The sequence below is a fragment of the Misgurnus anguillicaudatus genome, chromosome 19 (assembly GCF_027580225.2).
Source record: "Misgurnus anguillicaudatus chromosome 19, ASM2758022v2, whole genome shotgun sequence".
Taxonomy (NCBI): Eukaryota; Metazoa; Chordata; class Actinopteri; order Cypriniformes; family Cobitidae; genus Misgurnus; species Misgurnus anguillicaudatus.
The window spans coordinates 22,749,417-22,766,752 of record NC_073355.2 but is presented as its reverse complement, the minus strand read 5'-3'; the positions used below and the strand labels follow the sequence as shown (position 1 = coordinate 22,766,752).

At 37.3% G+C, this 17,336-nt stretch overlaps 2 protein-coding genes and 1 long non-coding RNA gene across 7 annotated transcripts; 2 read left to right on the top strand and 1 right to left on the bottom strand.

The window, feature by feature from the left end:
- The first annotated feature begins 51 nt into the window (after positions 1 to 51).
- On the top strand, positions 52 to 2,441 carry rpusd1 (RNA pseudouridine synthase domain containing 1). Its single transcript, XM_055193107.2, has 5 exons — positions 52 to 245; positions 336 to 459; positions 543 to 645; positions 793 to 894; positions 984 to 2,441. Exons 1-5 carry the CDS (start codon positions 64 to 66, stop codon positions 1,361 to 1,363), a joined length of 891 nt encoding a protein of 296 aa, XP_055049082.2. The 5' UTR covers positions 52 to 63; the 3' UTR covers positions 1,364 to 2,441.
- On the bottom strand, positions 2,319 to 4,248 carry dctn5 (dynactin 5). 2 transcript variants are annotated; one of them, XM_073857190.1, is made up of 6 exons: positions 4,094 to 4,248; positions 3,815 to 3,883; positions 3,591 to 3,716; positions 3,371 to 3,475; positions 3,178 to 3,280; positions 2,319 to 2,882 (listed from the first exon to the last, which is right to left on the bottom strand). In XM_073857190.1, exons 1-6 carry the CDS (start codon positions 4,139 to 4,141, stop codon positions 2,785 to 2,787), a joined length of 549 nt encoding a protein of 182 aa, XP_073713291.1. In that variant the 5' UTR covers positions 4,142 to 4,248; the 3' UTR covers positions 2,319 to 2,784. The 2 variants fall into 2 exon arrangements, with proteins under 2 accessions (XP_073713291.1, XP_073713290.1); XM_073857189.1 differs by having other exon boundaries at positions 3,371 to 3,483; positions 3,599 to 3,716; positions 4,094 to 4,247.
- LOC129434214 (uncharacterized) lies at positions 4,227 to 15,445 on the top strand. 4 transcript variants are annotated; one of them, XR_008640620.2, is made up of 6 exons: positions 4,227 to 4,466; positions 5,721 to 6,092; positions 6,185 to 6,258; positions 7,717 to 8,186; positions 14,231 to 14,255; positions 14,353 to 15,445. It is a non-coding gene; the product is annotated as an uncharacterized lncRNA (long non-coding RNA). The 4 variants fall into 4 exon arrangements; XR_008640621.2 differs by having other exon boundaries at positions 4,230 to 4,466; positions 5,810 to 6,092; XR_008640630.2 differs by lacking the exon at positions 5,721 to 6,092 and having other exon boundaries at positions 4,236 to 4,466; positions 14,353 to 15,443.
- The last annotated feature ends 1,891 nt before the right edge of the window (positions 15,446 to 17,336 follow it).

The window sequence follows — 17,336 nt, the reverse complement described above, 5'->3', positions numbered from 1 at the left end:
TGTTAGCGATATTGTCAAAATATTTACATGCTCACCCTTGCTGTTTTGCAGGGGCAAGTGACCATGGAGCCTGCGAGTCTGGAGAATCTGTGTGTTTTGTACCACAGTGCAAACTATATTGTTGTTAACAAACACTGGGACATCCGTATTGACAGTAAAATGTGGTATGAGAAGCAGACTGTCCAGAGTCAGCTGAAGCATCACTTCCCAGAGCTTTCAGTTCCTTTCACCTACTATGTCTTCAGGTGTTTTTCTTGTAACTTTACTAAATAACTTGAGGAAAAATGTGTATGTGATAAATATTAAATATGTTGTTAATATTCTTTTTTTCAAAGGTTTTGTCATCAGCTGGATTTTTCCACAAGTGGAGCTTTGTGTGTAGCACTGAACAAGGCTGCAGCAGGGCAGGCATACCGCTGTTTTAAAGGGCGACTGGTTACCAAAGCTTATATTGCATTGGTAGTGTGACTGGCTTTCACAGTATCTTGCAGATGTAATTGAGATATATATTTTGATTACAAAGCATATATTTTCTTTTGCAGGTTCGTGGCACTGTGGCGGAGGAAAAAATGACCCTGGAGTTTGCAATTGGCAAGAACACAACTGAGGGCAAGACCCATATGATGTGCATTGAAGGAGAAGAAGGTCAGTCTCTTGTATTAAAAACCATAGCTTAGTGAATTATTTATTTACCCTTTTATTTTCTAAACACCATTTTGTGTTCGGCATACTTTGCCATATCATTGCTTTTAAATGGACATAAGTGCTACTGTTTTCTTTTCTCCGCTGTAGGATGTGAAAATCCAAAGCCCTGCCAGACAAAACTTACCGTTTTAGAGCATGGATCATATGAAGGAGATCCGGTCACAAAAGTGCTTTTACAGCCTATGACGGGTATCAAACTGAGGTTTAGATATGCACAATAGATAGATTGCAGATAAAGATTGATAAACTGATTTAACAAATATGCAATTGCTTTACAGGACGGACACACCAGCTCCGAGTCCACTGTCGTGCTATTGGTCACCCTATAGTGGGAGACTACACCTATAGTCTACGCACAGACAACACTCCTTATCGCATGATGCTGCATGCATATTTCTTGCATATTCCACTAGAGAATGAACCGATTCAAGTCTTAGCCCCAGATCCTTTTCTGCCCAGCCTCGACTCCAAATGGGCTCCACAAAGATGCGTGAACACTTCAGATGGTTTACTTGAGATTATTTTAAAAGAGGCAAAAGCTGAGATGAAACAGAGCCAAGAGGAACCAAAGACAGTGCACAAGAGGAGCAGCCCAGTGGAGAGTGAGGAACATACGGCTCAGTGTCAGCAGTGGCTAAGTGAATGGAATATGGACTGATAAACTTGAGAAACTGAATTCTGGTTTATCAGAACTACTGATTATTCACCACAATGATTTCCCAGCTCCACAGACTAAAACTCGTAATATTTGCCTCCTCCTTATAAAGGCAGCTTGCCAGTGCTTCCAAAAAACAGTATTTGGACAGAAATGAGGCAATGTGTACAATTGCTAATTGTAAGAAAATGTACCTTTATGGGTCAAAGTTTTATGCTTTTAAATCAAAAGATCTTAAATTATTTTGATGTTTTTACATATGTTTTTATCTGTTTATGTTTATGGAAGCAAATCATAAAGGTTTTAGTGCCTGTAAAGGAGCCTAAAGGTACATCCTTTTTTTAAAAGGTCCTTTATATTATCCTTATAATTTCTAAAATAGAATAAAAATATTGAATTGTATGCAACACAGTAGAATATAAATTCTTTGCATCATCCAACTACTGTGATCCAAACAGTCCCTACCTCAACAAATAAAAATGCTGCTGATTTCTTAAAGTTGCAGTGTGCGATTTTTAGAAGGATCTTTTGACAGAAATGCAAAATAATATACAAAACTATACTATCAGGGGTGTATAAAGACCTTTCATAATAAACCGTTATGTGTTTAATAACTAAAAATAACGAGAACTTTTTATCTACATACACCAAGGCTCCCCTTACATGGAAGTCGCCATTTTTTTACAGAAGCCCTTAAAGGACTCTTTTTTACTAAGTTGTCTCCGACGATGACATGTTTGTTCGGTGGCGGCTACCGTAGCTTCTCTGTGTGTCAAAAGCAAGAGGTGAGCCGTGGACTAAGCCGTGGGTTGCAATTCGCAACCTCACCACTAGATGCCGCTAAAATTTACACACTGCACCTTTAAGCTGGTACATATTTGAAAGACTTCTGTAGAGTACCTAAAATGTTATTTCAGGAAAGCAAAGCCATTAAAACACACTTAAATGAATCAGTATGTATACATAAAAACATTTATTAACAACTGTAATAATCAGCTTTTGCACACAGAAAACATGTAGTGTTGCAAAGTAATGATCCAGCTGAGCATTTTTTAATAAATAAAGGCCATTTAGTCTATAAGCTGATCATTGAGTCTTTTTCATGAAGTATTTTTCTAAGCAATGTGTGCATTGGCATAAGATCCATTAACAGAGATCTACGTATACTGACATGATATGCAGGTACTGTAAGATGTGGTTTGTGTCTTACTTATATTTTCTATATTAGTATAGCTATAATCACAAACAAGGATTTAACTGCAAGTAGGTACATCTGTGCATAAGAACAAAAATTATGGTAGACATTATAAAAAAGATGCATGTTGCTCTTCATGTTTTTTTTAAACTGGAACCTAGAGTACCGGATGGGGGAATAGTCCATTAGTGCCTTTAGTCCCAGACAGAAACAAAATTCAAGTTTAGTCCTAAATCTGACTGAGAGGGAGGAACTTCTGGTAGTAACTCTTGGTAACATCGATCATCAGTTCCTGTGTACATTCAGGGAGCTCTCCTGAAAACAAACCTGAAATATACAACCAAAGAAAGATTTGGTCATGTCAAAGATTAAAATCAATGTGAAATCAATGACTGAAATCAAACTTCGATGTTCATAATCTCATAATAAGTTTATGAGACTTTAGCCTGGATTTCACAGACGGGGTCACAAATAAATCCACTACTTACCAGGTAATAATAACATAATGACTTGTAAACTAGTAAATAAATGAATAATTAACATATTTATTTCAAATGTTGGGAAAAATCCAAATATAGACTGAAGTCTGAAATTTATTAAAGAGTATCTATAGGGTACCCACCTGGACAACCAGAAAATACTGTGAATGGAGGTACGACTGTCTCTGGTGGAAGTACAGTATTATCCAATATCTTACAACAGTCCTTCAAGACGCAGCGACGGCCCTAAAATAAATATTTGCCATAAGCACCACCATATTAGTTACTACCAATAACAAAGTTATGGCAGAATGTGAATGGGAGACTACAACTTACAATCACACAATTCTTGCCAATGTGGACATATGATCCTATCTGTGCAGCATTGACAACGCAGTCCTCCTCTATGAACACATGGTCCCCAATATGTAGAGGGAAGAAAGCTACCCTAATGTATAACAAAAAGGGAAATTAACACATTGTACGTATAATTTAGATAAATGCATTTAAATTAGCTGCACTAATCTAATAATAAGCATTAATTATATATAAAAACTGCTACCCCTTTACTGAACTTCTTGAATGGTGGTCGAATTACGCTACGACTTTTAATGACACAGTGTCGCCCAACTCTGACATTAGCAAGATCTCCTCTGATGATACAGTCATTCATCACTATAGTCTAAAAGAGCACACAGAACAAATTTAAAGCTTTTGTACATGACATGACTGATCAAAATGGCAGATTCACACAGATTTAAGATGAGAAAGCTCACTTACTTTTCCATTGAGGACAATGTTTTGACTACCGCACAGAACTGACTGTCTGCTGACTTTATTGCCCGATGCCTGCACAGATCACATAGATAGTTAGCGTTACCATAATATACACCTATGTAAGAAAAGCTTTTGATACAGAAGCGCATTTATTGTGATGGTTAAATCATCAGCCGCGAGTCAGATGCTTTGCAGAGATCACTTTAAATTCATAATTTATGTCGTAATACTGAATGTGTCGCTTGCAAACTCATGACTAGGCGATTGATTTTATTTACGTACCGTTTCGATGTATTCTGCCTTGTTGTATAATATTTCGCACAGCTCCATATCTGCAAAAAAAATTATTGTTTTGCTAGCGGTGCTCTCTTCCAATGACTAGAAGCTGTCAACCGCTCCCTCGCAGTTTCCGCTTCCGGTTTACTAAGTGTAAAGGCAGCGCTAGTGCGAATGCTGCGTTTCTTTAATCCGTGTCTTTGTTTATGTAGAAAATGATAATTTTGTAGGCATTAATTGTTGTTTAAGATATTTATTTTTTTTAAATTCTTTTTCACAACCAAAAACGTGCATATTTCTGACCAGCCAAACTCCTTTGAACCACAAGATGGCGCTGCTTCATCGTGTTCTCAGCTTTCATAATTGGGCCGTTATTGAGGTAAAATCCCTTTCTGTACATTTAAAAATAACTGTATTTTACTAATAGCAGAATTTCAATAGCGGGAATACACAATCCCCTCACTCACGTGGACTAAAATTACTGCTCAAATATGGAGCGTCGTGTAAGACAGTCTGTCATAATTCTGAAAGTTATACAATATCAGTTATCATAAAATTATAGTAAAGGTCACATATGCCAACGTATTGACTTTTTAACCAGCAAAGTACTTTTTAGCTTAGATAAGTGAAGAATTACACATTTGCTTTGTCATATGACTATACACAACACTGCACAATGTGAACACCATGAACTGTTTATGCGTCTCCAAGCACGCGGCTATCTTTTGATTTTAACATAAGCAAGACATAATAGACTTATAAGCAGATGTCAAATATCTCCAGGCTGTTTAAATCAACTGTTATTTAGATTTGTGTCATCCTTTCACTGTTTTCATGACCAAATGTGGTATTTGCAATGCCTCTTTCGTTTTTGTCAGGGCTTTTAATAGCAATGTATTTTCATACATTACTTCAACCGATGCATGCTTCACTTAGCAGTAAAGCTCTCTGTGCTCGCTGAGTTAAAAATAATTCAGGGGTCAGAGTGTCAGGAGAATGTGGTTTTAGGTACTTTATGTATTGTGTGCGTGTAAGCACAGCAGGGTTTGTGGACCATCATCCTACAGTAGTGATGGATAAAAGCGACTGAAATGCAATGGCCAGGGTTTAGGGCTTTATATAATGCATACAGCCTCCATGTCTGTGGGCGACTCAAACCGCAACAATCTGTTCAAAAGAGCCAGTGCAGCCAAACTCAGGACTACATTAAGTGCTGGTGTGTTGAAATGATTTGTTTTGCATGTGCTGATAGTAGTAAGCAAAGAAAATCCCCCTTTCTTTCTGTAATTCAGTTGTTATTTATTTTGCTATATCTATTTTTTTCTCTCAATCTGCAAGAAATCTTGATTCAGAGTGTGTTTGCTAAGGAGCTGTTATGCAATGCTTGCTGTTTTGGGAAAAAATGCTATCTAATGCCATTCCCTTTGCAACTATATAATATGTATCTTTATAGTTATATTTACCTGTTGTTGTGTCAGCTGATATGAGTGCTTGTCCTGGCATGCATGATTTTTAAATGAATGAAAAATATGGATTTATTTATTAATATTGTTGCACAATCCAGTCATTTTAGCATTGCTATAAACTAATTATTTATATTACAATTATTTATTAAATATATTTTTACACCAAGGTGAAAACGATGCTTTTGTTTCTGAAAACAATGGACACCTTTGAGGTTTCTCCAGCACTGTGTCCTGTCCTTGCTTTGGTTCTCCACAGTGAGGTGACCTGATTTCCAGGCACTGATGGAAAGGACTTTCTCAGCGGAGGTTATGGCAGCCCATCAGAGTCACTTTTTACCTGCTTCATTTATAAGCACCATCACACCGAATGTCCCTTTCCTCTTTTAACATCAGTTCAGAGTTTAAAGGAAGTCTTCTGGGACTGAATGATGTGTGCTTATACTGTACATACATTTTGCAGGATCTGTAAGCTGAAAAAGCAAGCATGATCAAATATTAAACATAAGATTCTCACGAAGGTGCATAACAAATATTTACAGGTATTCATAAGACAAAGTAATACGTTTATTTAAACACAATTTATCCTGTTTAAATATTTACACTGGTTTTAATGAGTTGCCTCAATGAGCAGGTGATAGCTGCGTGTCAACATCATCATGGGAAAAACGTGGGAAAACATGTGATAAAGATCACATTCTTCAAGAGGTATGTAATGTTTGCATTGAAGCAAACATTTATTTTACAGCACTGGATAAACAATCCGTCAGCTTTTAAACTGTTTTAACTATTGTACATGCAGTAGTTTTGAAATACACCATCATTAGAATGTCTGCATTAATAATAATGCATTAATATTTCATCTTAAACATGCAGATACAATTAAATGTTTCCAAGAGTTGCATAATCATGTTACATTTTAAGACTGATCTCACGGAAAGTTGTGTTATAATCACATAAAAATTTGATTTTACTCGTGTCCATGCGCGAAATTCAGCTTTTTTCATGCCTTGAGCACGAATGTGTTTTTCGTGTCACTCGCACAAATTTCTATAAATAGTTTTTTGTGTGCAATTTTATATATTGTTCTCTCGTTGTTCTTTCCCACTTTCTTACCACCGTCGCCTGGGGTTGGGGCCAGAATCACTTTCTGTTACATTTTTAGACATCCTAACCCTAACCCCCTACTCCAGACGAGAATAGTTTTAAAAGCGGAAGAAAAAGATGTAGAAACTAGGGATGCACCGATACCACTTTTTTGGAATATGAGTACAAGTACTTGCATTTCAGTACTTGCCGATACCGAGTACTTAATAACAAAAAACATGATTTAAATTTACAGGTAACAGCTTTAGTCATATAATTTAACAAAAAAACAAGGGACTAGTTTGGAATTAAGAACATTTATTTAAAATGAAAAGTATGTTGTATGCAACATATGACAGAATAAATAATTATTTAAAAAATGTAAAAAATGTTTTTCAGTTTGTTGTAAACGCTGCCTCTTTGGACAACACAAGAGGCATTAACCCCTTACACGCCACTCAAACATAAACATTTCTCAGACCGTGGTATCGATCCCCGGTTTTGGGGGACTTTTAATGAGTATGAGTACTTTAGAAAATGTTGTATCGAGGAATCCCTAGTAGAAACCAATACATAAAAGTATATCCTAACCCAAACCCCAAAACTAACCCCAACCCCAAGCAACAATGATTCAAAAATAGGAAAAAATAAGAAAACAATACATAAAATGACGCGAAAAAGAAAGTCGTGCCATAGACACCAAAATCTGTTTACAAAAATTTGTGCGAGTAACATGAAAAAGACATTCGTGCTCAATGCTGAATTCGTGCCATGGACACAAATAAATGAACTATAACACGACTTTCCGTAAGACACATTTTTATAATCCAAAGCCGAAATTTGGGTGAGGATGTCATTGTGGTCACAGAAGCACTAACCTCAGGTATTAGTTTGAACTTAGTGTGATGTGTGTTGCATAACATCAGCGCTACGACACACACACACACACACACCGTTTTACCTTTGTTAATTTACGAGTGGTTACGGTTAACAATCATGCATAAAAGGACCAGTGATGAAACATGCTTGATGCTTTCATTGTAACATCAAAGTAAAGCAATCTGTTGGATGTATCCACAGGACAGGACTGACATCTGTTGACATCTGGCTTGTGTGTCACATTGACATCTTTGTTGCGGTCTCAAGCCAACCTGACAGATGTGTCCTACCAAAGGGAACTGTTCAGACACACACGTCCTAACAGTTTCTGGCCAGCAGACCTGTGGAGCAATACTAAAATCTCTCTGTCTTTCTCCATAAGCCATCGGCACAATGCAGGGGTCTTTTCTCCAGGCCCGGTGTGAAGAACCGATCAAGATCAACGATTGGGGTTTTCCTCTAATCATTGCTCTGCTGCTGGGACTCCTATTTGGCTTTCTCAACTTTCCTGCTCTCACACAAGAGCCCTACTGGAGCAACCCATCACCAGTAAGAGCGACAACTTGGATTTCCTTCCAAAAGAAGAATGAGTTCACCAACAGGCTGGGGCGGACATTTGTATTTGGACAGATGCAGCGGTCATGAGGTCATCTATTATATCATCAGCATATGTAAGTATCTTGAAACTAGATGTTACATATAGTGGCCAGTTGGTTTTAGTTTTTGTGTAATGCGTTAAAAAACTAAACCTCCAGGAATAGGTTTTGAGGTGTGAATGGTGAATCATACTTCAGTACTGCTGGAGGAGGACTGGGATCTGTCACTACCACACAGGATAGCCTTGTGTTTTCAGTCCAGCCCGAGGGACAGAAATTAGTCATAGTTATCATATCAGATTATCGTGTTTGCTTGATTGAATCATTTTTATATTAAAGTTTTATAAATATTATGTTACTCAAACCAGGCTGTAGTCTTTTCATCTTCAGAAAGGTGCAGTGCCTTTGTAAATAAAAAAGGAAAGATTTGTTTTTCCACATGACATACACACAGAAAGTGTAGATTAGGTTGTGCAGATATGAAATGAATGACTCTGACTCGTGTAATTTTTGCAAAGATGTTCAGACTCTGTCAGATTGTAAAGATTTATGTGGAGTGTGTATTTACCATTATACTGTAATATTTTTCCATCTCAAAAATGTATCCACACATCTCATACATTATTAAACACAAAATTATTACATTTCATGTCATCTATTTAAACCCTGTTGTTGCTTCATGTTCACATGTCTTGTTTGAACAATTTACAAGATAAATTGGATTTAATTTAACCCAACGGTTGGGTTTTTCCACATTTTACCCAACAAGCACTCTAAAAACAAACGGTGCTAAATAGCACTAAAAGTGGTTCACTGGTTCGTAATCATAGGAGAAACAATTTAAGTGCTATATAGCACCTGCAGAACCATATTGTACCATATAGAACCATATCTGGTGCTATAGTGGTGCCATATCACCCCCAGATGGTTCTTCATAGGTGCTTTATAGGTGCGATATAGCACTAAAAATGGTTCCCCTATGATTACGAGCATTTAGTGCAATTTATCACAATTTTTTAGCATGTGGGTAAACAACCCAGCATGTTTAGAGTGTATCTTTAATCTAAATATTTTTTAAATTGGTAATTACAGATGTTATTTAAAGAGCCAGTAAGATGACAATTTTAAGCATCCTATCACTGTTTATAAGTCCCGGACAACAGGTTTAAATGCATGCAAGGTCAAAAAACACTGTAATTTTCTCAAAATATAAATTTAAAATTACCCCATTTCTCAGAGATCCCCAAACGATTCGTGTGAAGCCGTTCAATGACTCAGTCTGCCTAAACCCCACCTTTCAGTAGCCTACTCTGCTCTGATTGGTCAACTGACAGAATGTCTTTGCACAGATCACAGATCAGTTGCACAGACCACAGATCAGTGGCACAGACCAACAATAGTGCAACATGTATTGACCTCATGCTAACATGATTTACTGAGAAGACATTGTCAACATCAATACACATCATTCGTCATTAATCCAGGCAATAACAACGACGATTGAAACTAACATTTTACACTCATTTAAGCATTTATGTAAACTAGCCGGGTCATAGCAAAACTGTAAGTGAGCATGCGTTAGCCGTTTGCTAACGTGACTCTCTGAGAGTAAATTAACAGCTTAAACAACGACATCATTCATCATTAATCCAAGCAATCCAAACGACAATCGAAACTAACAATTTTACACTCATTTAAGCATTTATGTAAACTAACCGGGTCATAGCAAAACCCTTAGTGAGCATGAGTTACGTTAACGGCTTATCGTGACTCTGACAGTATATGGAGTTTAAACAACGATATCATTCATTATTAATCCAAGCAATAAAAACACATTTTACACTCATTTAAGCAAGTATGAAGCTATAATCATACTTACAGGTTGTGGTTAGGAGACGCATGTTGTTCCAAATAAAGTGGGTACTGAACCATCTTTCATTGCCAAACGTCTAAAGCCCTCCGTTAAAAATTTATTTTAACCACTGATTCTTCACAGCCAGACACGTTTAGTATATCCCTCCTTGAAAAAGTCTCATTTGGTAGTGAAAACAACACAAACTGAAAACAAAGTGGGAGCTGATGTTTACACACACTAACTAGCTGTGGGCGGGTCATAGTTTTCGTTTCTCCCGCGGGCAAGGCTGTAGGGGGAGATTAGTATCTCATGTGACGTGGATGCGTTCGTGTGACGTGGCAAATATCAGGAAGAAGACTCACTCCCTATAACGACTCGTTTCAGCGATTCACAGTCGACTCCCTACTTTAGAAGCCAATAACTTTATTAATCGTGCACTTTTTGGTTCAACTACTTTACACGTTGTTTACATTGATGGACAGCTACATGACAAACAATAAAGGTTAGTTTCGAATTTGGATCTGTGTGGCTCTTTAATGGTCTGATATGTCTGTATTATCAGTAATATGAGCTTGTTCTTCATCTTTTGTCATTAAAGGGGCCATGGCACGAGACTTTTTTAAGAGGTCAAATAAATATTTGGTGTCCACAAGGCACATATGTGAAGTTTTAGCTCAAAATACCATATAAATAATTTATTATAGCATGTTAAAATTGCCACTTTGTAGTTGTGTGCAAAAATGTGGGGTTTTGGGTGTGTCCTGTAAAGGCACACCGCAGAACTTTTTAGCCACTAGGGGGCGCTAGACATGTATTTTTCACGCCTAGCGCCCCTAGAGACCACAAGCGCCGCAGCACTGTTGCAAAGGAAAAGAACTGGCCAACCTTAAAACTAAACTAAAAACTAAACCTTTAAGGGTGCAGTGTGTATTTTTTAGAAGGATCTCTTGATAGAAATGCAAAATAATATACAAAACTATATTATCAGGGGTGTATAAAGACCTTTCACAATGAACCGTTATGTTTTTATTACTTTAGAATGAGACGTTTTTATCTACATACAACGAGGGTCCCCTTACATGGAAGTCGCCATTTTGTGCCACCATGTTTCTACAGAATCTCTTAATGGACAAACTTTTTTATTACGTTGTCTCCAATCATGACATGTTTGTCCTGTGGTGGCTACCGTAGCTTCTCTATGCATTTCAAAAGCGAGGGGTGAGCTGTGAACTGAGCTGTTGGTTTTAGATGCCGTTAAAATTTACACACTGCACCTTTAAAACGCTAAACGATCAACATTTTGAGGCATCAGGAAGAAACGCAGTCATGTTACAACTTTCTGATGAGGAACTCGTGGCAGAAGCCATTTCTCAATCTGAAGGTTGCAGCCTCCGGATGTCGTATTTTTAAGCTGCATACGTCATCAAGACTGTCTTATTTCACAATATTAACAATTATAAAGTTGACTATTATACTTAGTTAATCATAAATTGTTGCAGTATGCTTATGACTTGCTTATGTAATGCTCAGTTTACCTTAATAACCCAGGCTTGATAACGTATGCAGCCTGCATATTTGACCTCTGGAGGCTGCAGCCTTCCAATTGAGAAACGACCAGAAGTATTTCCTTGACTTTTTCCAAACAAATATTGTTGCATCGTCTCTTTCTCCCTCACCACCACAATTTTCCGCAATGGCGCTTGTATTTCCTCTCTTTTATGTGAAAATTGTCGCTCCAAATCCAAGTAAACCGACGTGTTTAGGTCTGCAGCTTTGTAATACGTCACGTGAGTGACAGCGGAACGCAGCAAATGAGGAAGAGAGAAGAGAGAAATGCTCGGATCTGATTGGTGAATGAATAGGGATTGGTGAATGAATAGGGATTGGTGAATGAATAGGGTTTGGTTTTACACTGTGTGAGTTTGAGCAAGTTTGACTGCTATAGCATCCTGGACTGTAATGTAAATACCATAGACAGTAAAAGAAAGGTAAATATGTGAACACGTGAACACAGCATCTGAATACAGGGAACTATATGCAAGATAATCGCCGTCATTTATAAAGAAGATCGCATTTATGTATGAATAAAGATTGTGAGTTTATATAAAAAATTGCCTTAAAGGGGAATTGAACCCAGGTCACCCATGTCATAGGTCCATCACACTAACACAGTGCCACAGAGTCACATAATATAAGTTGCTCTCTACACTCCAGCAAAATTCACGTTAAAAAAAATTGTGTGGAGGAAGTGATGTTTGCCGTAAAGCAGTCGAATTTTGTAGTTTTTTTGTGTGCTCTGGTTACTACCAGAAACCCTAAGTTTTAAAGTACGAGTAAAAGCGATACAGACCCCGTCAGGCTATGGTAGACATGTCATTCAACCTATTTAAAGTCAATGTACTATCACAAGGGTCTTGAAAATTTATTATGAAGGTTGAAAAATTACATGGTGTCGCTTTAATATGCAAATGAGCTGATGAAACACAGATCACAATGATCTCTTTTTCTCTGCAATAAATGGCAGGGCTGTGGTTGGATAGTGCAGATTAAGGGGTGATATTATTATAATAAGAGCTCCTTATGACATCATAATAGAGAGAGAGAGAGAGAGAGGGAGGAAGAGATCATGCTTCAAACAGTGAATTTGTAGAATAACCTTGTAAGCACACACACACACAGTTACAACACTGTAGGATTTAAGTAAAGTCTGCCCTCCATCGTCCTTTAACACAAACAGTGTTTATTAAACACCAATCACATCATTCAACCTCCACATTCACTTTAAAGGGGTCATGGCATGAAAATCAGACTTTTTCCATGTTTAAGTGCTATGATTGGGTTCCCAGTGCTTCTATCAACCTAGAAAATCTGAAAAAGACCAATCCAGTACCTTAGTTTTCGTAAACCCATTCTCTGCCAGCACATGAAAAAATAGGTCGTTAAAATTGGGCTCTCCTTATAATGTCATAAGGAGCTCTTATTATAATAATACCACCCCTTAATCTGCACTATCCAACCAATTCACAGCACAAATGAGTTGTGAAATAGATATATAAAATTTAAAACAATGGACCTTTTTTTGTTTAAAATAGTAACACATTATTAAAAACAACAGACACAGATGCAATTATGTAAATTAATTTGAAATGAACTTAATCCTCTTAGTAAATGGCAATATTTTCTGATCATCTGAAGTGCTTAAGACATTATAAGAGAAAGTATTCAGTGGATTTCTGTGATCATAGTGCTTTTGTATGGTGAGGTAAGCTGATTTCATCAACGGCCTTCAATAAAAGGAGATCTATTTTGTTTTGTTGTATTTGACAAGAGATCCACATCTCATTAGATTAGCATTTAATCCCGCTCACTGTGTTTGACTGACATTGAAAGAGGGTAATCTATAAGTGCATAAGTATTATGTATTTTTGGATGTGTCCATTATAGTGTAGCTTTTTTACACGATAGCTCTAAGTGCTCTAAAGTCATTGTGTCGAACAAAATAAAGAAAATTGTTTGACAATTTCTTGCATAAATGATCACTGAATTATATTGTTAGCCATTTAATACAAAACATTCAAACATTTCAAATGTGTAAACCAGACAGCAACAAAAACTGTTGCCTCCAGCTTTAAGTGCAGCAATCCTATTAAATATATTTGCCCACTATCGTGGTCATAAATAGGGCATTGTATTCGCCTGAATGCACACACAATGATTAATACAATAATTTATGATACCACTTAAACAGAAATAATGCTTTTTGATCTGGGGTGAAGTTCGATTTACTAAATGACTATTAAATCTTCTCTGATGATTTTATGCGTTAAGGAGGGATGGCTTTTCTGGATAAGGCTTTTGCTGAAAAGATGCCCTAAATGTGTGTTCATGTGGGCTAATGCTTGAAGACAGAGCCATTAATGTTTTACTATGACAGCAATGTTTTATTGAGCAGCTTTCTGTGGACTGGGTGATGCCAAAAGCCGAGCGATAGATTTTGCCGCAAATGCCGACATTATATAGTTTGCATGAAAAATCAACTTGGGGGCAAAACAGAACATAATTAGTTTGACCGTTTGTATGACATCCTGTTTTTCCCATCAGAACCATGGCAGCAGGATGTGATTTGTGTTATACAATTAACCAGGATTATACAATTCTGCAAAAATTTATTTCTGTCATCACTAAGCCTCTGGAAGTCTGGAGGTCTGTCGTTGTTGCATGGACTTTTTAAGGTTTAATCTTCACCCTTTGATCTTCTTCACAGGAACATAAAGGTTTTGAACATGAAGGTGAGCAAGTTAAATTTTTTAGAATAAGAGTGTATTATAACATTAGAAAGGTCTCTGTTGATGGGTATGCTGTATCTTGAACATCATTTATTCTCAGTTACTCAGTGTTCCAGTTTCACAAGATCCTTACAGCTTGAGCTACATCACAGGATGGAGCGAAAGAGTGATCGGAGCAGATGTTGAACTGCAGGAGAGAACGGATTATATGATGGGAGTACCCAGCTCTACCAGGGACCTGACTGACCCCTCCTTACCCCCCCAAGAGCCAAGATGGAAAGAGAAGGTCTGGCTATTTTTGTGACATCTATCCATGAATTGTTAATGGCTTTGAATTGGCTGACTGGGCTTTTCTGAGCCTGAGCTGGTTAATTAGGCCTAAGGGGCGAAGCAAGAGAGAAAAATACTGAGAAAGAGACAACAGTGATATCATCGATGTGGACTGAATTCACAGTGAATGAAGATGTCACCAGGTTGGATGGAGAACGTGATCTCTTTCATTGGAAGAGGTGTTTTTAGGGGTTTTTGGTATCGTCAAAAAGGCCTCTAGCACTAAATATTTTATTTCAAACATCATTGCAAGCGCATGCACTGTGTGCACGGTATTTGGTGTGATTAATAATCCATAACTGTACTTACACTTTATTTCTAACACAACTAAAATGAATTTTGATCATTTTAAAGAATTTTTTTTTAATTCTTCCTTGTTCTATGAAGTCCCTCCTTCAGAAATACGTATCGAGTTCTGAATGTGTAGCCTGTTTAGTCTGTTGTGATTTGATAGCAGCTTAGCTTGCCGTATTCCTGTGGGCGGAGTTTAGTCAAAAACTGTTCTAGTGACGTCATTAAAGCAGGAAGTAGAGGACTGTAGTCCAAACCGGCCGTTCGCTGTAGGCTTTGAAAGGCGAATTCTGTTAAAGAAAATATATCACCTGGCTGTGAACTTTGAGCTTTATCATTTTACAGGTATTATTTATGCTATTATAGCAACATTACACATTAACTAGGATTAAAAAATGGGATCAGGAAGAACGTGACCTTTAAGCAACTTGTATCTTTTGCTTGTATCTAAAGTCTTACCTCATCTCAGTCCTGAGTGTCACTTCTCCTTATCTCACACAGAAGCAGTATGAGTGAGTCAGTAGTTTTCCTCAGTATCATCTTACTCAGCCTTTTGTTTTGTTTTCAAGCATAATTATCTAAACATCTTTAAATCAAGATATATATTTTTCTTTAAAATCAAAATGATACAAGATTTTAAAGTTCTAAAGCATTTTGTAAAGTTTTTGCTTAAAACAAGAAAAAGTGGTTTGCCTGTGGAGTAAGTCTTGTTTTTCCTTTTGAATTAGATTATGCATTTTGTTTTTATTGATTTATTTATTTATTTGCAGTGTAGTAAGCTAAGACCAAGGATTTTACCAAATATTTAAGCCCGGGGGAGTAACGTTAAATGTTCAGTATCAAGAATGTTTGGCACATAAACTGTCAGAAAAAAATGTCCAAAATTGGTCCCAAGCTGTCACTGGGGCAGTACCCTTTAAAAAGATCCTAATATAGATACATATATAAATACATATATGCATTTGGTACAATATGTACCTCTGAGGTGCGACTATGACCTCTTTAGGTACAAATGTGTACTTTTTTAAAGGTGCCCCAGTAATAGCTAGGGACCATTTTTTGACCATTTTTCAGACAGTGTACCCTTTTAATGTCTGCGATAATCTTAAACTAAGACAAATGCATATACTGTATTAATCTTAACAAGTGTAAGACTACGTTTACACGTGAGCAGCTATTTTCATAAACAGACATTTCAACCTCTCCGGTTTCACAAATAACTTTGTGCACACGTGTCAGTTTTCAGAAAAGTGTTCATTGATATGTACCTGTGTATATATGCCGTCAAGAGCATGCCAAACCTCTAGCTGGCGGTGTAACGAAAAGCTCAAGCCCACGTAAGCCAATCAGAATCCCAAAAAAGAGCAACGAATCACTTCTTGTTCCTCTTTTTTCAACAAGGTCGCACTTTTGGCATAGATGCGAGCTTTGGTGCATACTGTGACGTTGGCTACCTAAACAACCGTTTGTCTCAGTTTACATGCAACCGTGCAACCAAAGATTTTCAAAATCTCCACTCTGGGCGAGTTTTTAGAAAGAATCGGTTTCAGGGGCAAGTTCTCTGTTTGCATGTAAACGAAGGGCGCAAATGAAGGGAAATGTCTCAGTTTTTTTCAAAATAACCATGTACGTGATATTGTCTGTGCGTTCACACTGTGAACAAGGCCTAGGGTTTTGTCTTGTTAATGTCTATTAGGCTATTTTGATGATCTTGTTTCATGTTCAGGTCTTTAATTTTGATATTCATGTCTTGTCATGTTGTCTCTAGTTTCCCTATTCCCTGATGTTTTGATTGGTTCCCTGTCTATATATAAGCCCTCTTGTTACCATTGTTCCTTGGCGCTTATTGTTAATGTAAAGTGTATTTGCCTTGCCTTGCCACACCACGGATACTTGTTTGTGCTTCTTTGGATTATACACCGTTACAACAAGATTCCAAAAAAAGGTTTAGACAACTTAATTTTTTGTGGACTTTGCAACTTGTTTAAAATGTTGACTTTGGCAAAAAGATTTCTTTTAAAATGTATTATGTAATGCACATTTTAGGTCCCTGAAAATGCATTATTTCCAAATCAGTGACTTCAGCTATTATTATTGTTATTTACTCCTGTTTCATCTGCTGATGATGTAAAATATTGTGGATGCGTTCATCCCTGCCCAATTCCCCACAAGACACCGCTGCTTCCACACCACATGCTCTGCTAACAAAGCACCAGAGATTAAAGAGCTGTCAGCTCGGGGCTTTAATCTCCTAAAAAGGGACCACTGGGGCACAAAGGCACATCACAGCACATACTTCCTGTCATAGCCTGTTGTGTGAAGGAGGAATGGTAGTGACAGCTTGTATTCACAACATTATCTCTCAGAGGCAAAATTGAGATGATGCTTGTTTGCTTGTTACGGCACGTTTAAGATGTTCTTAGACTTTGCCAGGTGAGGTGTGGGTTTGATTTGGTTGCCTGA

Excerpts from the sequence above, each read along its gene's own strand:
- rpusd1 (XM_055193107.2), top strand. The coding sequence starts at position 64 with ATGGAGCCTGCGAGTCTGGAGAATCTGTGTGTTTTGTACCACAGTGCA. Across the intron at positions 460-542 it reads CCAAAGCTTATATTGCATTG|GTTCGTGGCACTGTGGCGGA; the intron begins GTAGTGTGACTG and ends TTTCTTTTGCAG. Across the intron at positions 646-792 it reads GTGCATTGAAGGAGAAGAAG|GATGTGAAAATCCAAAGCCC; the intron begins GTCAGTCTCTTG and ends TCTCCGCTGTAG.
- dctn5 (XM_073857190.1), bottom strand. The coding sequence starts at position 4,141 with ATGGAGCTGTGCGAAATATTATACAACAAGGCAGAATACATCGAAACG. Across the intron at positions 3,884-4,093 it reads AGGCAGAATACATCGAAACG|GCATCGGGCAATAAAGTCAG; the intron begins GTACGTAAATAA and ends TGATCTGTGCAG. Across the intron at positions 3,476-3,590 it reads AGTTCAGTAAAGGGGTAGCA|TTCTTCCCTCTACATATTGG; the intron begins GTTTTTATATAT and ends ATTAGGGTAGCT.